At 44.4% G+C, this 23,564-nt stretch overlaps 1 protein-coding gene across 3 annotated transcripts; it reads left to right on the top strand.

Moving 5' to 3' along the window:
* Positions 1–5,321: 5,321 nt before the first annotated feature.
* On the top strand, positions 5,322–21,612 carry scyl2 (SCY1 like pseudokinase 2). Of its 3 annotated transcripts, none has more exons than XM_061912166.1 (19): positions 5,322–5,483; positions 8,943–9,139; positions 9,216–9,373; positions 13,891–14,035; positions 14,116–14,265; positions 14,340–14,561; positions 14,638–14,754; positions 14,839–14,964; positions 16,486–16,662; positions 16,757–16,768; positions 16,849–16,971; positions 17,057–17,170; positions 17,251–17,383; positions 17,458–17,576; positions 18,768–18,868; positions 18,947–19,016; positions 19,095–19,172; positions 19,252–19,374; positions 19,451–21,612. In XM_061912166.1, the coding sequence occupies exons 2-19, from the start codon at positions 8,963–8,965 to the stop codon at positions 20,039–20,041; spliced, it is 2,736 nt and encodes a 911-aa protein (XP_061768150.1). In that variant the 5' UTR covers positions 5,322–5,483; positions 8,943–8,962; the 3' UTR covers positions 20,042–21,612. The 3 variants fall into 3 exon arrangements, with proteins under 3 accessions (XP_061768150.1, XP_061768147.1, XP_061768148.1); XM_061912163.1 differs by having other exon boundaries at positions 8,897–9,139; XM_061912164.1 differs by lacking the exon at positions 16,757–16,768 and having other exon boundaries at positions 5,323–5,483; positions 8,897–9,139.
* Positions 21,613–23,564: the final 1,952 nt, after the last annotated feature.

Raw genomic sequence — 23,564 nt, 5'->3', positions numbered from 1 at the left:
TTTTATTTCATAATTGTGAATCTCTGAGCTGCCACCTTATCTTGGTAGAGGAGTTTACGTGTCCCAATGATCCTAGGAGCTATGTTGTCCGGGGGCTTTATGCCCCCTGGTAGGGTGTCCCAAGGCAAACAGGTTCTAGGTGAGGGATCAGACAAAGAGCATCTCGAAGACCTCTATGAAGAAGAAAAAACATGTACCCAGATTTCCCTCGCCCGGACGCGGGTCACCGGGGCCTCCCTCTGGAGCCAGGGGCACGATGGCGAGCGCCTGGTGGCCGGGCCTGTTCCCATGGGGCCCGGCCGGGCACAGCCCGAAGAGGCAACATGGGTCACCCCTCCAATGGGCTCACCACCCATAGCAGGGGCCATAGAGGTTGGGTGCAATGTGAGCTGGGCGGCAGCCGAAGGCAGGGGACTTGGCGGTCCGATCCTCGGGACGTGGAACGTCACCTCACTGGGGGGAAAAGAGCTTTAGCTAGTGCACGAAGTCGAAAAGTTCCGGCTGGATATAGTCGGACTCACTTCGACGCACAGCAAGGGCTCTGGAACCACTTCTCTCGAGAGGGACTGGACACTCTTCCACTCTGGCGTTGCCGGCAGTGAGAGGCGACGGGCTGGGGTGGCAATTCTTGTTTCCCCCCGGCTCAAAGCCTGCACGTTGGAGTTTAACCCGGTGGACGAAAGGGTTCCCTCCCTCCGCCTTCGGGTGGGGGGACGGGTCCTGACTGTTTGTGCTTACGCACCAAACAGCAGTTCAGAGTACCCACCCTTTTTGGGTACACTCGAGGGAGTACTGGAAAGTGCTCCCCCGGGTGATTCCCTTGTCCTACTGGAGGACTTCAACGCTCACGTTGGCAACGACAGTGAAACCTGGAGAGGCGTGATTGGGAAGAATGGCCGCCTAGATCTGAACCCGAGTGGTGTTCTGTTATTGGACTTTTGTGCTCGTCACAGTTTGTCCATAACAAACACCATGTTCAAACATAAGGGTGTCCATATGTGCACTTGGCACCAGGACACCCTCGGCCGCAGTTCCATGATCGACTTTGTAGTTGTGTCATCGGATTTGCGGCCTTATGTTTTGGACTCTCGGGTGAAGAGAGAGGCAGAGCTTTCTACCGATCACCACCTGGTGGTGAGTTGGCTGCGATGGTGGGGGAGGATGCCGGACAGACCTGGCAGGCCCAAACGCATTTTGAGGGTCTGCTGGGAACGTCTAGCAGAGTCTCCTGTCAGAGAAAGTTTCAATTCCCACCTCCGGAAGAACTTTGAACATGTCACGAGGGAGGTGCTGGACATTGAGTCCGAGTGGACCATGTTCCGCACCTCTATTGTCGAGGCGGCTGATCGGAGCTGTGGCCGCAAGGTAGTTGGTGCTTGTCGGGGCGGATATCCTAAAACCCCTTGGTGGACACCAGCGGTGAGGGATGCCGTCAAGCTGAAGAAGGAGTCCTATCGGGTCCTTTTGGCTCATAGGACTCCGGAGGCAGTGGACAGGTGCCGACAGGCCAAGCGGTGTGCAGCTTCAGCGGTCGCGGAGGCAAAAACTCGGACATGGGAGGAGTTCGGGGAAGCCATGGAAAAGGACTTCCGGACGGCTTTGAAGCGATTCTGGACCACCGTCCGCCGCCTCAGGAAGGGGAATCAGTGCACTATCAACACCGTGTATGGTGCGGATGGTGTTCTGCTGACCTCAACTGCGGATGTTGTGGATAGGTGGAAGGAATACTTCGAAGACCTCCTCAATCCCACCAACACGTCTTCCTATGAGGAAGCAGTGCCTGGGGAATCTGTTGTGGACTCTCCTATTTCTGGGGCTGAAGTCGCTGAGGTAGTTAAAAATCTCCTCGGTGGCAAGGCCCCAGGGGTGGATGAGGACCGCCCGGAGTTCCTTAAGGCTCTGGATGCTGTGGGGCTGTCTTGGTTGACAAGACTCTGCAGCATCGCGTGGACATCGGGGGCGGTACCTCTGGATTAGCAGACCGGGGTTGTGGTTCCTCTCTTTAAGAAGGGGGACCGGAGGGTGTGCTCCAACTATCGTGGGATCACACTCCTCAGCCTTCCCGGTAAGGTTTATTCAGGCGTACTGGAGAGGAGGCTACGCCGGATAGTCGAACCTCGGATTCAGGAGGAACAGTGTGGTTTTCCTCCTGGTCGTGGAACTGTGGACCAGCTCTATACTCTCGGCAGAGTTCTTGAGGGTGCATGGGAGTTTGCCCAACCAGTCTACATGTGCTTCATGGACTTGGAGAAGGCATTCGACCGTGTCCCTCGGGAAGTCCTGTGGGGAGTGCTCAGAGAGTATGGGGTATCGGACTGTCTTATTGTGGCGGTCCGCTCCCTTTACGATCAGTGCCAGAGCTTGGTCCGCATTGCCGGCAGTAAGTCGAACACATTTCCAGTGAGGGTTGGACTCCGCCAAGGCTGTCCTTTGTCACCGATTCTGTTCATAACTTTTATGGACAGAATTTCTAGGCGCAGTCAAGGCGTTGAGGGGTTCCGGTTTGGTGACCGCAGGATTAGGTCTCTGCTTTTTGCAGATGATGTGGTCCTGATGGCTTCATCTGGCCGGGATCTTCAGCTCTCACTGGATCGGTTCGCAGCCGAGTGTGAAGCGACCGGAATGAGAATCAGCACTTCCAAGTCCGAGTCCATGGTTCTCGCCCGGAAAAGGGTGGAATGCCATCTCCGGGTTGGGGAGGAGACCCTGCCCCAAGTGGAGGAGTTCAAGTACCTAGGAGTCTTGTTCACGAGTAAGGGAAGAGTGGATTGTGAGATCGACAGGCGGATCGGTGCGGCGTCTTCAGTAATGCGGACGTTGTACCGATCCGTTGTGGTGAAGAAGGAGCTGAGCCGGAAGGCAAAGCTCTCAATTTACCGGTCGATCTACGTTCCCATCCTCACCTATGGTCATGAGCTTTGGGTCATGACCGAAAGTATAAGATCACGGGTACAAGCGGCCAAAATGAGTTTCCTCCGCCGGGTGGCGGGGCTCTCCCTTAGAGATAGGGTGAGAAGCTCTGCCATCCGGGAGGAACTCAAAGTAAAGCCGCTGCTCCTCCACATCGAGAGGAGCCAGATGAGGTGGTTCGGGCATCTGGTCAGGATTCCACCCGAACGCCTCCCTAGGGAGGTGTTTAGGGCACGTCCAACCGGTAGGAGGCCACGGGGAAGACCCAGGACACGTTGGGAAGACTATGTCTCCCGGCTGGCCTGGGAACGCCTCGGGATCCCCCGGGAAGAGCTAGACGAAGTGGCTGGGGAGAGGGAAGTCTGGGTTTCCCTGCTTAGGCTGCTGCCCCCGTGACCCGACCTCGGATAAGCGGAAGAAGATGGATGGATAATTGTGAATGTTCTCACAATTTTGATTTTCTAACCTTCCATCCATCCATTTTCTGCCGCTTATTCCCATTGGGGTCACGGGGGGCGCCGGAGCCTATCTCAGCTACAATCGGGCGGAAGGCGGTGTACACCCTGGACAAGTCGCCACCTCATCACAGGGCCAACACAGATAGGCAGACAACATTCACACTCACATTCACACACTAGGGACCATTTAGTGTTGCCAATCAACCTATCCAGGTGCAAGTCTTTGGAAGTGGGAGGAAGCCGGAGTACTCAGAGGGAACCCACACATTCACGGGGAGGACATCCCAGGTAACACTTAACGTTAGCGTAACGTTACTGTATGGTTCTCGTTTAGTTATGCAAGATGAGAATATTCTAAGAATATTCTCAGAACATAATCAAAACCTATCTGACACACACTAACAAATAGAATTAGCCTGTGATGCAAACAGCGACCTAAACTCCACACAGAAAGATCCCAAGCCCGGGATTGAACTCAGGACTGCTCAGGTCCTTCGTACTGGGAGGCACATGCATTAACCCCTTTACCACCGTGCTGCCCAAATAAAAATAATAGAGATAAAAAGTCCAAATATGACATCGTCATATTTTAGATTTTTTTATTTCATAATTGCGAATGTTCTCGCAATTTTGATTTTTTAACCTGATAATTATTTTTTTTTATCTCACAACTTTAAGTTTTTTTTTCATAATTTTGACTCTTTATTCCATAATTATGCAGTTTCTCATCTCATTAATTCGCTTTTGAATTGATAATTATGACTATCCCATCCATCCATTTTCTACCCCTTATTCCCTTTGGGGTCACGGGGGGCGCCGGTGCCTATCTCAATCGGGCGGAAGGTGGGGTACGCCCTGGACAAGTCGCCACCTTATCACAGGGCCAACACAGATAGACAGACAACATTCTCACTCACATTCAAACACTAGGGCCAATTTAGTGTTGCTAATCCAGTGTTTTTCAACCTTTTTTGAGCCGAGGCACATTTTTTGCCTTGAAAAAATGCGGAGGCACACCACCAGCAGAAATTATTTAAAATTGAAACTCACTTAACAGTAAAATGTGGTTGTCGCAATAGTTGGATATGACCTTAAAGCATAAGCAAGCATGCATCACTATAGCTCTTGTCTCAAAGTAGGTGTACTGTCACCACCTGTCACATCACATCATGACTTATTTTCACTTTTTTGCTGTTTTCCTGTGTGTAGTGTTTTACTTCTTGTCTTGCACTCTTATTCTGGTGGCTTTTTCTACTTTTGTGTTGGTATTTCAATGTAGCAGTTTCATGTCTTCCTTTAAGCGATATTTCCCGCATCAACTTTGTTTTAGCAATCAAGAATATTTCAGTTGTTTTCATCCTTCTTTGTGGGGACATTGTTGATTGTCATGTCATGTTCGGATGTACATTGTGGACGCCGTCTTTGCTCCGCAGTAAGTCTTTGCTGTCGTCCAGCATTCTGTATTTGTTGACTATTGTAGCCTGTTCAGTTTTAGTTTGGTTCTGCATAGCCTTCCCTAAGCTTCAATGCCTTTCCTTAGGGGCACCCACCTTTTGTTTATTTTTGGTTTAAGCATTAGACAACTTTTTACCTGCATGCTGCCTCCCGCTAATTCTGACATCTACAAAGCAATTAGCTACCGGCTGCCATCTACTGATATGGAAAAGCTCTAGACAGCACCGACACCCAACAACAACACATCATTAGTAGACTATAATTACTGGTTTGCAAAAAATATTTTTAACCCAAATAGTTGAAATTAGACAATCTGGTTGAAAAACACTGTGCTAATCAACCCATCCCCAGATGTATATCTTTCACAATCCCATAATTATATATTTTTATCTCTTGGAATATTTTTTAGTAGTGGAAAAAGGCTTCCATAGTGAGCATATTATTAAATATATAATGTCATTGCAACAAAAAACAATGGTGACGTAAGCGACAAAACCCGGAAGTAGCACTACGCTCTCGCCTAGCCTAGCATGCTAGCTGATTCTGTGCGCGACATGAAAACATGGGCGCTCTAAGTCACAGCTTTTAGTGACGGCGCTCCTTGGGAGTCTCGCTTCATTGTTTCTAAAAGGGGGACTCACTTGAAGGCATCTTATTATTGTAAGTTACAGGAATGTTTCGTCTTGGTGTTGGGCTTTTTTGATAAACACTTGTCATGACTGCGATGTTCACTGCGCATTGTCGGCTAGTTAGCGTCGGGGAATTATTGGTGAATTACAAGCTACTTAACACTTAAAGCGGAATTAACGCTAACTATGACTATATGTGTAACTCGCGCACTTGTCAAAACGACATTTGAAGGGTTATTGGTCGCTATTAACGGTGGAATTGTGTTGCGTGGCGTATGAGGGGATGATTACCATCCATCCATGTTCTTCCGTTTATCCGAGGTCGGGTCGCGGGGGCAGCAGCCTAAGCAGGGAAGCCCAGACTTCCCTCTCCCAAACCACTTCGTCCAGCTCTTCCCGGGCGTTCCCATGCCAGCCGGGAGACATAGTCTTCCCATCGTGTCCTGGGTCTTCCCCGTGGCCTCCTACCGGTTGGACGTGCCCTAAACACCTCCCTAGGGAGGCGTTCGGGTGGAATCCTGACCAGATGCCCGAACCACCTCATCTGGCTTCTCTCGATGTGGAGGAGCAGCGGCTTTACTTTGAGCTCCTCTCGGATGGCAGAGCTTTTCACCCTATCTCTCTCTCCAGGCAGAGGAAACTCATTTTGGCCGCTTGTACCCGTGATTTTGTCCTTTCGGTCATGACCCAAAGCTCATGACGGCGTGGCGCAGTGGAAGAGTGGCCGTGCGCAACCCGAGGGGCCCTGGTTCAAATCCCACCTAGTACCAACCTCGTCACGTCCGTTGTGTCCTGAGCAAGACACTTCACCCTTGCTCCTGATGGGTGCTGGTTGGCGCCTTGCATGGCAGCTCCCTCCATCAGTGTGTGAATGGGTAAATGTGGAAGTAGTGTCAAAGCGCTTTGAGTACCTTGAAGGTAGAAAAGCGCTATACAAGTACAACCCATTTATGACCATAGGTGAGGATGGGAACGTAGAAGGTAAATTGAGAGCTTTGCCTTCCGGCTCAGCTCCTTCTTCACCGCAACGGATCGATACAACGTCCGCATTACTGGATCTCACGATCCACTCTTCCCTCACTCGTGAACAAGACTCCTAGGTACTTAAACTCCTCCACTTGGGGCAGGGTCTCCTCCGCAACCCAGAGATGGCACTCCACCCTTTTCCGTGCGAGAACCATGGACTCGGACTTGGAGGTGCTGATTCTCATTCCGGTCGCTTCGCACTCGGCTGCGAACCGATCCAGTGAGAGCTGAAGATCCTGGCTAGGGATGATTACATTTAATGAATTCCCCAGATGATAACATAAATATAAAATACAGGCGGGCTTCACGGTGGAAGAGGGGTTAGTGCGTCTGCCTCACAATACTAAGGTCCTGAGTAGTCAGGGTTCAATCCCGGGCTCGGGATCTTTCTGTGTGGAGTTTGCATGTCCTCCCCGTGACTGCGTGGGTTCCCTCCGGGTACTCCGGCTTCCTCCCACTTCCAAAGACATGCACCTGGGGATAGGTTGATTGGCAACACTAAATTGGCCCTAGTGTGTGAATGTGAGTGTGAATGTTGTCTGTCTATCTGTGTTGGCCCTGCGATGAGGGGGCGACTTGTCCAGGGTGTACACCGCCTTACGCCCAATTGTAGATGAGATAGGCACCGGCGACCCCAAAGGGAATAAGCGGTAGAAAATGGATGGATGGATGGATAAAATACAGGCTTAAATTGTGTTTGGACCTGTCCAAGTATACACATGTCACCAGATTGTCAATATTTTTGCGCTAAGCAACCTAACTAGCACGAGCAAACCAGCAATAACGTTGTTTCTTTTTTTAAATACAGTTTACACTTAGTGACATTATAAGTTTTTGATTGATTGATTGATACTTTTATTAGTAGATTGCACAGTACAGTACATATTCCGTACAATTGACCACTAAATGGTAACACCCGAATAAGTTTTTCAACTTGTTTAAGTCGGGGTCCACGTTAATCAATTCATGGTCCATCCATTCTCTACTGCTTACTCCCTTTGGGGTCGCGGGGGGCGCTAAATTATTGTGTGGGTAATTGCAGCCAAACTCCTCGTTATGATGTTTGAATGAAAATTCCTAAAGGAAAATAATGCATTCATTGTGCTTCATTTATGTGCAGTTGTTGGCATGAATGAGGGTAGAAAATATGCTGACAAAGTAATTAAAAAAAACATATTTTTTACTGTGTAAAATGACAACATTGTGCTCATCCTCAGTAAAGGAATTGTAACAAATGTTTAGAATGAGAGATGTCCGATAATATCGAACTGCTGATATCGGCCGATAAATGCTTTTAAATGTAATATCGGAAATGATCTGTATCGGTTTCAAAAAGTAAAATTCATGACTTTTTAAAACGCCGCTGTACGGAGTGGTACACGGACGTAGGGAGAAGTACAGAGCGCCAATAAACCTTAAAGGCACTGCATTTGCGTACCAGCCCAATCAGCATTAAGGGGTTGGAATTGGGGGTTTAATCACCATAAATGATTCCCGGGCGCGGCACCGCTGCTGCCCACTGCTCCCCTCACCTCCCAGGGGGTGATCAAGGGTGATGGGTCAAATGCAGAGAATAATTTCGCCACATCTAGTATGTGTGTGACAATCAGTGGTACTTTAACTCTAATATCTACGGCTTTTCACACAAACAAGTGAATGCCATGCTTACTTGGTCAACAGCCATACTGGTCACACTGAGGGTGGCCTTATAAACAACTTTAACACTGTTACAAATATGCGCCACACTGTGAACCCACACCAAACAAGAATGACAAACACATTTCGGGAGAACATCCGCACCGCAACATGACAGAAACACAGCAGAACAAATACCCAGAAATTCTTGCAGCACTAACTCTTCCAGGATGCTACAATACCCCCCCCCCACCACTTCAACACCGCACCCCCCCAACCCCACCCACCTCAACCGAGAGAGCATGTCCCAAATTCCAAGCTGCTGTTTTGAGGCATGTTAAAAAAAAAATTGCACTTTGTGACTTCAGTAATAAATATGGCAGTGCCATGTTGGCATTTTTTTCCATAACTTGAGTTGATTTATTTTGGAAAACCTTGTTACATTGTTTAAAGCATCCAGCGGGGCATCCCAACAAAATAGGCATAATAATGTGTTAATTCCACGACTGTATATATCGGTATCGGTTGATATCGGAATCGGTAATTAAGAGTTGGACATTATCGGATATCGGCCAAAAAGCGATTATCGGAGATCTCTATTTAGAATGTATTTTGATCTACCACTAATTCTAATGTATGCACTATGCTGTGCGGTGACATCAACTCTGACTTCCTGTTGTGTAACACCCTCTCAAGTTCCTTTTTAACATATTTCAAAAAGGTGCTGGGAAGTTGAGACAAAAAAAGAAAAAAAGTTAATAATTTTCTAACGTGAGAGTGTAGTTTGCAGTGTGCCTGGAGATGCTAACCACCCCGGGCTTCCTTCCAGCTGCCTGGTCCACCTTCAACATGGAGTCCATGCTGAACAAGCTGAAGAGCACGGTGACCAAAGTGACTGCTGACGTCACCAGTGCCGTCATGGGCAACCCCGTGACACGAGAGTTTGAGGTGGGCCGTCACATTGCCAGCGGCGGTCCCAGCATGTGCTGGAGGATCTACAATGGCACCAAGAAGTCCACCAAACAGGTTACTGACCTCCTAAAACAAAAGCTGCCGTCATTTAGACTTATAGTCTCCTTGACACGTGTTTTGTCCTCTCCAGGAAGTGGCCGTGTTTGTGTTTGACAAAAAGATGATCGACAAGTATCAGAAATTCGACAAGGACCAAATTATAGACTCCCTAAAGCGAGGAGTACAACAGCTGACGAGGTTGCGGCACCCCCGCCTTCTGACAGTACAGCATCCTCTGGAAGAGTCCAGGTGACAAACTGCTTTTTTTTTTGGCCGTGCATCCATAGATGAACTCATCCATTCATTAAATCATTTAAAGGCCTACTGAAATGAGATTATCTTATTCAAACAGGGATAGCAGGTCCATTCTATGTGTCATACTTGATTATTTCGCGATATTGCCATATTTTTGCTGAAAGGATTTAGTAGAGAACATCCACAATAAAGTTCGCAACTTTCGGTGCTAAGAGAAAAACCCTGCCTCCACCGGAAGTCGCAGACGATGACAACACATGTTGATGGCTCCTCACATATTCACATTGATTTTAATGGGAGACTCCAACAAAAACAGCTATTCGGACCGGGAAAACGACAATTTCCCCATTAATTTGAGCGAGGATGAAAGATTTGTGTTTAAGGATATTGATAGCGACGGACTAGAAAAAAACAAAAAAAAAATGCGATTGCACTGAGACGGATTTTAGAGACATTTACTAGGATATTTCTGGGAAATCCCTTATCTTTCTATTGTGTTGCTAGTGTTTTAGTGAGTTTAACAGTACCTGATAGTCGGAAGTGTACGTCCACGGCCGGGTGTTGACGCGCAGTGTCTCAGAGAAGTCGACGGCAGCTTTATGGGCGGCACAAGCTCAGCTGATAACCGGTAAGAAGCGACTTTTTAACCACAATTTTCTCACCGAAACCTACTGGTTGACATTCGGTTGGGATCTGATTCATAGTAAAGTTTCACCTCCGTGAATTTTAAACAAGGAATCCCCGTATGTTTGTGTGGCTAAAGGCTAAAGCTTCCCAACTCCATCTTTCTACTTTGACTCCTCCAATATTAATCGAACAAATTGCAAAAGATTCAGCAACACAGATCTCCAAAATACTGTGTAAGTATGCCGTTAAAGCAGACAACTTTTAGCTGCGTGTGTGCGCAGCGCTCATATTCCTAACAGCCCGTTACGTCAAGCGTACACGTCATCATTATGCGACGTTTTCAAGAAAAAACTCCCGGGAAACTTAAAATTGCAATTTAATAAACTAAAAAGGCTGTATTGGCATGTGTTGCAATGTTAATATTTCATCATTGATATATAAACTATCAGACTGCGTGGTGGGTAGTAGTGGGTTTCAGTAGGCCTTTAACCCGTTACAGTTTATTTATATGTATAATATTTTGCATAAAAATTGTATCGTTAATTGTATAGATTGTGCGCGCCCTTTCTTTGTGTCTGGCTGTGGGGCAGCTTCTTCAGCAATGCAGGCGTCTTTTTAGGCTTTTTACTTACTGCCCGAGCGATGCGGGCGTTTCAGGTGGCTGATGAAGTTTGACGTGTTGAAGAGTGATGTTTTTTTTTCACCCTCCTCTTGGGGGAATGTTTGCAAAATATATGGTGCTTGTAGCACGCAAAATGTCTTCTGCAGAAATTCCTTATGTCCGCACGATAATTATCTGTCCGATATTTGTCGCGTAATCCAAGTTATTAGTATCAAAATTACTCGTTTTTTTGTGTTACAATATGTGTATTTTTGATTGATCTGGCCATTTCTGTTGTGTTTATTTCGTTTAGTTTTTTTTTATTTATTTACATCTACAATGTGCTGCTTCAGGCCAATAAAACCAGTTGCATGCTGCAAATGGCCCCAGGCCGCAATTTGAACATCTCCGTCGATATGTTTCACTGGGAAGGTGAAGTGTTTCCAAAGAGTGGGAGAGTGCCTGCATGTTCTGTCTTAATAGTGCCTAATAAGAAGTCATGATTTGTAATCATGAGTCATGACTTCTGCGAGTTAAGATGGGCTTCGTATTTTTTTTTTTTTAATGACAGTTTTAAGCACGCTCCCCAGACTCTTAGATCTAGGCTTCAACGTCACCATTAGTGTCTGCTTGTATTTGATTACTGAGTCAATGCATGAGGCAAAAATCACTTCTTATCCCCGACTAATTTTTTTGCGTACGTGTAGGCATTCCGTACGCCTCTATACAGAATTCAACACTGCATATGGTAAAATCCCAATTTAAATACATGTACTGTTACATTCCTATTATTTAACATTTTATTTAAAGGGGAACTTCACTATTTTTGCCTATTTTTCCACATACACCTATGTAAGACAATAACACGTTTTTCTTGTTTTATGCATTCTGGCTAACTGCAGCTAATGGGCGTACAAAAAATTAAAAATATTTAAAAACTGCCAGCAATACTCCATTTACATCTCATGACCTGAATATACACCAAGTGTTACTATATGGTTGTTATAAGCGCTAACACTGACAAGCTATTTTTAGGGGCTTTATTTCGAGAGAGCTAACTAGCTTTTGCAGCTTTTGACATACAGTGCATAGCTGCTGCTGCTGCATAGCCTGTAAGTTGGTAAAAGGTCATTCTAAATTATAAATCATGCATCTTATCGAGATACTAGAAGGATGTTGTCATAAACTGAGAAGTTGGTCAACTTTGACATCTATCTTACACCCGGCAATGGCGAGAAATACATGAAAATACGCTTGTTCGTGGTATTTTTTTTTTTTTTTACACCTGGATGAGGATTATGAATAATTCTTCATCTAAACTGGAATATATGAATATCCCATCCGTCCGCACTCGGGCGAGAGCAGACATTGTACGATAAGTGATTGTTTTATTATGTTCGCAGTTATGTTCGTAGTTTGTATATCATGTTTGATTGTTTTATTATGTTCGTAGTTTGTATATCATGTTTAGCACTTGGCAATACTGCTGCATGATACTTATGAATGATGCCCAGATTGTGTTGTTGTTGCTGCTGCTGAAGGAAATAGCTTACATTCTGATGCGTCTGTGAAATTAACAAGCCACCATAATGTTTGAAATTAGCAATATACGTAAATATTACATGTTATTATAAATGTGCCTGTTACTATATATGATGTATACTTACAGCATGTATGTAAAACAATGATGGAGGCTTTTGGATGTTTTTTAAGAGCATTTTATAGGCGGAATAGAGTGACTGTTAGTTGTTAGTTGACTTTTCCTAGTGTTTATTTACAAGTTAGAGTGCATAAAAAAGAAAACCGTGTGCATGTCCCACATATGGATTGTGAATGATAGACAACATTTCCTCAAAAAAAAAAGTGCAGTTAAGAGCTTTTTCCCTTTAGGAGCTAATTTGCTTCACATGCTTTTTCCTCAATTTGTATGTCGGCGTTATTGAGCCTTTTCCAAAAAACAATTTTCTTCAGGCTTCTGATTGGCTTAAATTGACTGGTGCTTATGTGTTGTAGACGGGGACGGCGTGGCATAGTTGGCAGAGTGGCTGTGCCAGCAACCTGAGTGTTCCTGGTTTAATCCCCACATTTTACCAACCTCGTCACGTCTGTTGTGTCCTTGAGCAAGACACTTCACCCTTGCTCCTGATGAGTCATGTGTGTGTGAATGGGTGAATGTGGAAATAGTGTCAAAGCGTTTTGAGTACCTTGAAGGTAGAAAAGCGCTATACAAGTATAACCCTTTTACTATTTAATTACCATTCGTTTCTCCACCTGCTGCTTCGGTAATGGGTTAGCAGGGATTTAGAGACAGAGGATAATGGAGGTTATTGTGTGTCTTTATTACAAAACAGCATAAAAAAGACAGTTAACTGGGCTACCTGGGCATAATACAACATAATTAACATTTTAATGCGGCTGGCTCGATATTTTCAAACTATAGAAATTATTTCAATGGTTAGAATTCGCACTTTTGAGTAACATACGAAGTTCTGCCTCCTGCAGACTGGGCACGAACAGAGTAGGGCAGAGTGAGCGGGGTTTGTTTACAGAGCATAAAAGCCTGATAGTGAGTGTTAGACGGGGACAGATTTCTACAAAAAAGTTCTGCAGAATAGTGATATTTTTTACGAATATGGGGATGTTGTTGTTTTTATGCCTTTATTTTTCACCGTGTTTGATGCATCTTTGTTGTTCTTGCTCATTATAAAATATGTTGATTAAGGAAGTGGTCTGCTGCACAGGATCAACGTTCATATATATTAAATATTCAGTGTTTTATTGTTGATAGTTCGTATGGTAAATCCCACATTCTGTATTTTCATGTGCATTGTGTGTGACTTATTTAGTAAAAATGTAAAACAAAAAAAACTAGAGGTTTTTTTTTTTTTTTTACTGAATTATAGACGATCAGAATGTAAGTAAAAATAAAGAATCTGGGATTTACAATATTAACTATGAACAATAAAACACTGAATATTGAGAATATATAAATGTTTCTCCTCTCCTTCTAAGACTACCTTCTTGATCGACATCTTTTATCATCGAGCAAGAACAACAAAGATGCAACAAATGCCAAGGACATCCACATATTCAATACAATATCACCGTTCTGCAGTACAAAAGCTTTCGTAATAAAAACACAAATTAACCTAAATAGTGGATTGGCTAGACTTTTTGATGCCAAAACGAGGACATTGTTTTTTGGCATGGTCCTGAAAAGATACATTTATTATTACTAGTCCAGCTCAAGTCTCTGGATTTGCTCTCATTTTCCTGGCATCAGAGACTGCCTGGCCTTCTGCACAGAGCCTGTCTTTGCCAGTCTGGCCAACGTGCTCGGACAGTGGGATAACCTGCCTAGCCCGGTGCCGAATGACATCAAGGATTACAAGCTGTATGACGTTGAGACAAAGTATGGCCTGCTCCAGGTGAGTACGCAGTCATTGTTAGGTGTGAGCACGTGGTTGAAACACCATCCAATTCAAAGTGATCCTGTAAACCTCTTTAGATCTCGGAGGGTTTGTCCTTCCTGCACAACGGAGTTAAAATGGTCCACGGCAACTTGTGTCCAGAGAACATTATCCTCAACAAAAGCGGCTCGTGGAAGATTATGGGCTATGATTTTAGCATTTCAACAAACAACCCGTCAGACGCGGAGGTGAGTTCGCACAATACTTCCACGCCAATCAGTCTCACTAAAACACGCTTTTGCTATCTTAAACTCCCGTGCAGCCGAAATACTCCTGCAAGGAATGGGACCCCAACCTCCCACCACTCTGCCTCCCCAACCCCGAGTACCTGGCCCCGGAGTACATCCTGTCCGTCAGCTGCGACACGGCCTCCGACATGTACTCGCTGGGCGTGGTCATGCATGCCGTCTTCAATGAGGGCAAGCCTGTTTTCCAAGTCAACAAGCACGATATTTTTAAGAGTTTCAGCAGGCAGCTCGACCAGGTGGGACAAGATGATGAGGACGTAACTCTAACTCATACTAAAGAGCCGCTATAATGTCAGACTTCTTTTGTTGCAGCTCAGCAATATCAGTCCAGCACGGCTGAACAAGATTCCAGAGGCCGTGCGGGACCATGTCAAAATGCTGCTTAGCGTCACGCCCAACGTCCGACCGGACGCCGACCAGATGACCAAGGTATCGGTCCTCATGTAACATCTCATCATCATGATGCCTGGCAGTGTCTGACGTTTTTTTCTTGATTGTGTGTGCGGACGCCAGATCCCCTTCTTTGACGACGTGGGCGCAGTCACCCTACAGTACTTTGACTCGCTCTTCCAGAGGGACAACCTGCAAAAGTCCCAATTCTACAAAGGCCTTCCCAAAGTACTGCCCAAACTGCCCAAGGTAAGCTTCATTATCACATGACCACTCGGGGTGCAATTGTACGCCATAAAGCAGTACGTGACTCAGGTTAAAAGTCAAGCTTTGGTCCATTTTTAGCACAAGGGAACAAAACACATACAACTGCTTAGCTTTTCTGCAAAACAAATTTTTACTAATTTGAAAATAAATCACATTCTCAAATAAGAAATAGAAAATCCTATGTATGGTTTTTATTTTAAGGACAGCGCAACGATGCAGACAAGTGTAACAGTGTGAATAGTTATTTAATTTTTAGTGCAGCGTTACCTTGGTTATTGCCAGTACTGTAGTACGTTTAAAACGACTAAGGAAAACTGAATAATATGGGGGTAAAAAATCCAATAATTAATGTAAATCTATTGAATCCGTTCCAGATACCCAAAAATATAAAACAAAATTAATTTTATAGAGAATACTGTCAAAAGCGCTTCAAATTTGGATCTACACTTTATCACTGAGTTGTTTTGTTTTTGGCTGTTTTTTAAGCATATTCAACCGATTTTTTCCTAATTAAGCATTTTCAAGCATAGAAATAACTAAATTTACTAAACATATCAGTATTAAGGTAATATGGGCCCCTACGTGAGACCAACCTAATCAGAGCACGTTCAGTTCAGTATCGTTGCCAATTATTGGCTCACCCTCAGGTAGTTTGACTATGTTGGAATAAAAAAGTGTAAAGGTGACTATGTGGGTGTTATTTCAATTCTAAATGGCTCTTATAATGTTAAAAACTGTTTTTATAAGGTCGTAAATTGTTTTTTTATGCCTTACTTTTAAAAATATTAGATTTATAATGAATAATTCCCACTTCTGAGGAAATTAAATCAAAAACAGGCTGTGCTGCAACCAATTACCGAGGGCTTACTGTAATAATAATTTTACATGCAGAAAACAATATGAAATGCATATAAATGATGAATGAAACGGATAAAGGAACATTTAACCTCACTTTTACCTTTAATTAAAGACTCATGTTGGCGAAAATGGTGATGAGCGGAGAAAAAGGTGTTATGTGAGAGCCACGGGGACCTATTCTTTGTTGGGGCAGACAAAGTACTTTGTTATATGCAATGATTGGCTGTGTGACAACTGAGACGTCATATGAAAACTGAGGCAAAATGTTGACGCAAATTCTCGTTGAACACCAAATCACACGAAATGTGGGCTGTACGAAAACCAAAGTAAGACTGTCAAGGGCAGCATTATTCGTTGAAAGTTGAAGCGCTGCTCTGGATTTCTACTGAACAATGGCGGCACACTGCATTCGTCCCAGCCACTGGTCATTGTCTGTTAACGTATTTTACCGCGAAGTAAAAGTATTACCAAAGAGAAGATAGTTTTCAAGCTCTGACTTTTCTTTGGCGTTATCAATAGCCAAAGGCTGTACTGGCTTTTTAATGTACCGAAATAGCTGATAAGAAATGCAGTGTAATGCCGCAAGTGACCACCAATAAATGCCCTCTGGATATTAAAGCAGTGGTCTTATTTCCTGTCTCGCAGAGAGTGGTGGTGTACCGCATCTTGCCGTCGCTCACTTCGGAGTTCATCAACCCAGACATGGTTCCCTTCGTTCTGCCCAACGTGCTGCTCATTGCAGAGGAGTGCACCAAGGACGAGTATGTGCGCCTCATTTTGCCGGACCTCACGCCAGTATTCAAGCAGCAGGAGCCCGTTCAGGTACAAACAAAACCAAAAAAATAAGATATGGAACTTGGCTCTGTCACTTTATCAGACTTGTCCTCTTTTTGTGATGCTTCCCATGCTTCTTCAGGCTAGTAACATGGTAGGCCAACAGCTATGTCTGTTCACATGCAGTCCTTGATGCACGTCTAAGTTGTCTTTTATAACCGTGTCACTGTGCAGATTCTGCTGATCTTCCTGCAAAAAATGGACCTCCTCTTGACCAAAACGCCGGCGGAGGACATCAAGAACAGTGTGCTGCCGATGGTTTACAGAGCCCTGGAAGCACCTTCTGTGCAGATCCAGGTGCAGCCATTTTGTGCCTTTATGATACTTGTATTATGTTTGCAATGATTGCTCACAATTTCTTGAATTTTCCTACGTCTTTCAGGAGCTATGCCTCAACATCATCCCAACATTCGCCAACCTGATCGACTATCCCTCAATGAAGAACTCCCTCATCCCTCGAATTAAATCTGCCTGTCTGCAAACCTCCTCGCTCGCTGTGAGTATTTTTTCATCCTCCAGCTCAATTTCATGCACACACACGCATTATGACTTTTTCCCCTCCTTGTCATCGTGCAGGTGCGTGTGAACTCATTGGTGTGTCTTGGAAAGATCCTAGAGTACCTGGACAAATGGTATGTCATTGATGAGATCCTGCCCTTCCTGCAGCAGATCCCTTCCAGAGAGCCAGCAGTACTCATGGGAATTCTAGGTGAGCTCGACACTCCCTCCTCCTCATTATAATCAATGTGTTCCTGAAAGACTGACATACTTTTCTTGTTGTAGGAATCTACAAGTGTACCTTCAGTCACAAGAAACTGGGCATTCCCAAGGAGAACCTGGCAAGCAAGAGCGTGCCACACCTGGTGTCACTCAGCATCGACAACAACCTCAACCTTAACCAGGTATATTTTTTGTATTCCCATAGATTCTATGCATATGTTGAAGGTTTTGTACTGCACTCAAATGACATCTTGTATTTTCACAACTATAAGGCAGGGTTAATTTTGAAAGCAATTTTAAATGTATTAATCACAGTCAAACATTACTCTCTTTTAGTTGACAAATTTTCACAATATTTTAGTTAACTACAATTCTAGTAAATTCAATCAACTAAAGTATAAAAGGTGAAACATGTTTAAAGTTTCCTTTGATGCATTGGTTTAACAAAAGTAGCATGAGCTTATAGTTAAGAATGATGCAGTTGGTCATTTTTTGCTCCAATAAGTATGAATCTTTTTTTCTTTGTTTCAACTTCATAAAGTTTGTCAGATTGGGCATTTTAGTTTTCTTTGGAACAGTCAGCTTTAATTGAATAAAGTCCTCATTTTTAATACTATCCATCCATCCATTTTCTACCGCTTATTCCCTTTTGGGGTCGCGGGGGGCACTGGCGCCTATCTCAGCTACAATCAGGTGTAAGGCGGGCTAGTGACAGGTTAATTCTGTGCTCATAATCGCTTTATGGTCTGCTGTCGAGTCAGAGTTGTCACATGAAATAGTTGAATACGTAGTTTATTGGCTGATATTTACTGTTCTGTGATCACATCATCTAAGCTGCTCTGTAACTGGCGTCAATATTGTGTCAGCGCAACTACTGAGTTTCATAAAACGTGTCAACGAATACACGTATTTAGATGTGGAATTTGTTAAATGCATACATATGTCATACATGTCCTGTTAAATCCATATATTGTTTTGGCGGTGAGAAATCCAACTTCTCTATTTCACAAAGAAAAGCATCTTATTGGCTCGCCTTTGTACTCTTGGCCTGTGATTGGATATATTCCCAATTTATTTTACCCGTTTACAAGACAAAATAAACATGATTATAATTGTCGGTTGATTTTATCATTATCTTAGTTATTGTGTATTTCTTTTGAATAGTCATCGTCTTATTTTAGTCAAGGAAAAATAGGTCGTTGACAATAACTGAGGCAAAAATATTAGCCAATGAAATTTACACTTGATAAGATATTTTTGTTATTCTGTCATCTAACAAAATAAATTTAACCTAGGCATCTGATAGACATGTAAAGTAAATATTAATAACTCATTTTGAGAATGTCCTGATGCAACTTTGATTTGTGTTTCAGTTCAACTCGTTCATGGTAGTCATTAGAGACATGTTGAGTCGCATGGAGGCGGAGCACAAGACCAAGCTGGAGCAGCTGCACATCATGCAGGAGCAGCATAGGTGTCTTGTGATTTCAATAAGCAATGACAGACAAGCGTCTTTCTTTTTCTATAATTGTTCTTTGTTTTCCTCTGTCAGGAGTATGAACATCTCAAACACAGGGAAGCAACCAGAGGAGACCAAGAGCCCATCATCCTCTGGAAACCAGGTGAGTCCAGTCGAGAGTAAGAAAGACTCCCATTTGCATTTCAAACATGACTTTCACATAGCCTGTATTTATTTCCAGATTGATGACATTTTTGGCAGCACAGGGGTCAACGGGAAGGAGAATGGTTCGTCAGCAGCAGCCCCGCAGCCTAATAGGGTACAAAGATTTGATGTAGCTTTTGTTTTCTATTAACATCTCATCCACCCAACTGATACCCCTTTTGTAATTATCTTAGATGTCTCTGACGCTAGAGGAGAAGCAGCGACTGGCGAAGGAACAAGAGCAGGCTGCCAAACTAAGAAGTCAACAGCCGCTGGCACCTCAGAGCATCAAACCGCCCGCCAGCACCAACTCACAGGCAAAGATGGCATTCTGCAGTCTGTAATTTTGTAAGCCAAACATTTGGCTTGACTGACTTTTCTTGTGTGTTGCAGACAAAGGATCTGACCAACAGCCTTCTAAACATGACATCTCTAAACAGTATGTCCTTGGCCAACACACCTCGACCTTCTTTAGTGCAGAGTGGCCCCAACTTCCCCGTGGGCTCCATAGGCACCGCGGTGTCCAACGGCTTCAACCCCGCCATGGGCTTTCAGACGGCGGGCATGGGGATGAATATGCGGCCTCCAGGCCCCAACGTCTACGGCGGCATGGCAACCACAACCAGCACCCCCAACTTTGGAGCCCTCACACAGAATCAAGGAGCTGCCGGGCAGATGAGCAAAGGACCGGACCTGTCGGCGCTGGACCACCTTTTCACATCCAACAAGCCCAAAGTCACCCTCAACCAGATAGCTCCCAAGCCAGTCCCCGGAAACAGCAGCCCTTGGCTCGGTCAGTTTGGTTCGCCCCAGAACGCTCAAACTGCGATACAGGGGGCTTCAGCGGGCATGGGCGGCTTCGGGATGCAAGCAAACCCTTTTTTCAGCCCACAAAACTTCTCTCAAACTCCAGTTAGCATGAACCAAAGCGGGCTTAAGCACAGCACGTCCGCCAACAACGACCTGAAAGACTTGTTTGGCTGAACAAGGGAGGAGCGGGTTTTCTCAAAGGCTGACGGTGATTGAATGTGAAAAATTGAACTGAAAAATTCACTCGATGGTCTTTTGCTGTGTCTATTTTTGATCTTGCTCACATTCTGCACATTGTTGATTCCATTTCTACTTGACCACAAGAACAAGTTCTTATATGCTTTCTTTCTATAAAGCTGTGGGTTTCTTACTCTTTTTTTTACTTGACGAGATGAATCCCAAATGTTACTCTCCAATTCTCAGTCATCTTATTCCAGCTTTCAGACTATTTGAGACAGTTCCGCATGTCTGGACTGAGGTAGCCAGACGTGTAGCATCCAGAAATTGGGAGGCCCCTTTTTGCAGACTGTCTAAATCGCATCAATGCATCACCAGTAACCTTGTTTTTTTTATAAATACAAGCTTTCATTCCCCCCAAGAGGAACAAGCAGTAGAAAATGGATTGAAGCTCTCATTCCTGTATCATCCGGAGCCTGCTGCAGATGTTTGCCGCTGATGTCGGCTCTGCTTCATGTTCCATTTTAGCTTCTATTTAAATGCAGTATGTCTGGACTCTCTTCAAAGTGAGATGCGATTGCTAAGGGTAACTAACGTACAAGGTGAAACAGTGAGTAGGCTGTTGTGCCTTATAAGGGTAAACTTTTATTGATTTGATGGTCATACTTCTATTCCACTTCTTTTTTTCTTCTCAGTTATGACCTATGAACATTTATGTTTTTTTTCCTTCTTCAAAAGACTCTTAATTTACAAACTGGAGTGTACCATTTCTTACATTTAAATAATGTATATAGATTTTGGTATTTTTCAGCTATCCGAGGACCTGTGCTGGTGTTATCAAAAAGTGTAAACATACCGTTGATTTTAAGTGGCCTCTGCGTTTTTATTTTTTGTGAGAGTTTAGAGGCCTTAGGGGGTGAATCTTGTGCAATAATAATGATTATTTCTGATGGTCAATGGGTTTGCAGTTGCACTGACTTACAGTGTCACTAAACTGGCGAACACGGTATGCTCACTACTTACTCTTAGGTTTAAAATGAAGGTGCAATGTGGTCATGTTGTGTTTCCGCTGAAGGCTGCAGTCACCGAGCCTCTGAATATTATCATCATACACTATTGCTGTTATATGTGTTGTATCATTTCATGATGACTGAGGTGGGCTGGATCAATGGGAAGCTGCACATATAAAGAGAACATATGTACATAGATATTTGGATATGGTCAATTCATTGTGGCGGTATAGCTCAGTTGGTAGAGTGGCCGTGCCAGCAACTTGAGAGTTGCAGGTCCAATTCCCGCTTCCGACATCATAGTCACTGCCGTTGTGTCCTTGGGAAAGACACTTTACCCACCTGCTCCCAGTGCCACCCACACTGGTTTAAATGTAACTTAGATACTGGGTTTCACTATGTAAAGCGCTTTGAGTCACTAGAGAAAAGCGTTATATAAATATAATTCACTTCACTTCAATATTAAGATGACATCACACAAGTGACAATCTTCACCTTTACTAAATATTTAGGGGAAAAAATAATGAAGACACGACAATAAACGACAAAAAGATGCTACTGTGGTCACTTGATTTTTTTTAATCAACTTTTGTTGTTATATATTGTCAACGACGTATAAGTTGACCCTTAGTGAAGTCATTGATTGATTGATTAAATTGATACTTTTATTAGTAGATTGCACAGTTCAGTACATATTCCATACAATCGACCACTAAATGGTAACACCCGAATAAGTTTTTCAACTTGTTTAAGTCGGGGTCCTCGTTAATCAATTCATGGTACAAATATATACTATCAGCATAATACAATCATCATAGTATATACATTGAATTATTTACATTATTTACAATCCGGGGTGTGAGATGAGGAGCTTTGGTTGATATCAGTACTTCAGTCATCAACAATTGCATCAACAGAGAAATGTGGACATTGAAACAGTGTAGGTCTTATTTAGTAGGATATGTACAGCCAGCAGAGAACATAGTGAGTTCACATAGCATAAGAACAAGTACAGTATATACATTAGATGTACATTTGATTATTTACATTAGGTTGTTTATGTATTTCCCGTGGGTGGCCACGGGATTAGATCTCTGCTTTTTGCAGATGATGTAGTCCTGATGGCTTCATCTGGCCGGGATCTTCAGCTCTCACTGGATCAGTTCGCAGCCGAGTGTGAAGCGACCGGAATGAGAATCAGCACCTCCAAGTCCGAGTCCATGGTTCTCGCCCGGAAAAGGGTGGAGTGCCATCTCCGGGTTGGGGAGGAGACCCTGCCCCAAGTGGAGGAGTTCAAGTACCTAGGAGTCTTGTTCACGAGTGGGGGAAGAGTGGATCGTGAGATCGACAGGCGGATCGGTGCGGCGTCTTCAGTAATGCGGACGTTGTACCGATCTGTTGTGGTGAAGAAGGAGCTGAGCCGGAAGGCAAAGCTCTCAATTTACCGGTCGATCAACGTTCCCATCCTCACCTATGGTCATGAGCTTTGGGTCATGACCGAAAGGATAAGATCACGGGTACAAGCGGCCGAAATGAGTTTCGGGGCTCTCCCTTAGAGATAGGGTGAGAAGCTCTGCCATCCGGGAGGAACTCAACGTAAAGCCGCTGCTCCTTCACATCGAGAGGAGCCAGATGAGGTGGTTCGGGCATCTGGTCAGGATGCCACCCGAACGCCTCCCTAGGGAGGTGTTTAGGGCACGTCCAACCGGTAGGAGGCCACGGGGAAGACCCAGGACACGTTGGGAAGACTATGTCTCCCGGCTGGCCTGGGAACGCCTCGGGATCCCCCGGGAAGAGCTAGACGAAGTGGCTGGAGAGAGGGAAGTCTGGGCTTCCTTCCTTAGGCTGCTGCCCCCGCGACCCGACCTCGGATAAGCGGAAGATGATGGATGGAGGTTGTTTATAATGCGGGGAGATGGGATGTGAATGGAGGAGGGTATTAGTAAAGTGTTGAAGTAGCCTGGAGGTGTTGTTTTAGAGCGGTTTTGAAGGAATATAGAGATGCTCTTACTTTTACACCTGTAGGGAGTGCATTCCACATTGATGTGGCATAGAAAGAGAATGAGTTACACCCTTGTTAGATCGGAATCTGGGTTTAACGTGGTTTGTGGAGCTACCCCTGGTGTTGTGGTTATGGCGGTCGTTTACGTTAAGGAAGTAGTTTGACATGTACTTCGGTATCAGGGAGGTGTAGCGGATTTTATAGACTAGGCTCAGTGCAAGTTGTTAGAGTCTGTCCTGCACTCTGAGGCAGCCCACTTTGGAGAAGTGGGTTGGAGGTATAAAAGTGACCGGACTATCATGAATTGATTAACGTGGACCCCGACTTAAACAAGTTGAAAAACTTATTCGGGTGTCACCATTTAGTGGTCAATTGTACGGAATATGTACTGTACTGTGCAATCTACTAATAAAAGTATCAATCAATCAAAGTCACATCCGTAAACAAAGACCTCCCACATAAAGCAGTTGGACCGTACCATTTCACCATTGAGTAACCCTTACCAAAC

The sequence above is a fragment of the Nerophis ophidion genome, linkage group LG10 (assembly GCF_033978795.1).
Source record: "Nerophis ophidion isolate RoL-2023_Sa linkage group LG10, RoL_Noph_v1.0, whole genome shotgun sequence".
Taxonomy (NCBI): Eukaryota; Metazoa; Chordata; class Actinopteri; order Syngnathiformes; family Syngnathidae; genus Nerophis; species Nerophis ophidion.
The sequence above is the reverse complement of the archived record's forward strand: the minus strand, read 5'-3'. Positions and strand labels throughout refer to the sequence as shown.

What these genes read in the sequence shown, in the direction of transcription:
- scyl2 (XM_061912163.1), top strand. Translation starts at nt 8,915, where the DNA reads ATGCTAACCACCCCGGGCTTCCTTCCAGCTGCCTGGTCCACCTTCAAC. An exon ending in CAAAGTATGGCCTGCTCCAG is followed by an intron (nt 14,036 to 14,115) that starts GTGAGTACGCAG and finishes AAACCTCTTTAG; the next exon opens with ATCTCGGAGGGTTTGTCCTT. An exon ending in TCAGCAGGCAGCTCGACCAG is followed by an intron (nt 14,562 to 14,637) that starts GTGGGACAAGAT and finishes CTTTTGTTGCAG; the next exon opens with CTCAGCAATATCAGTCCAGC.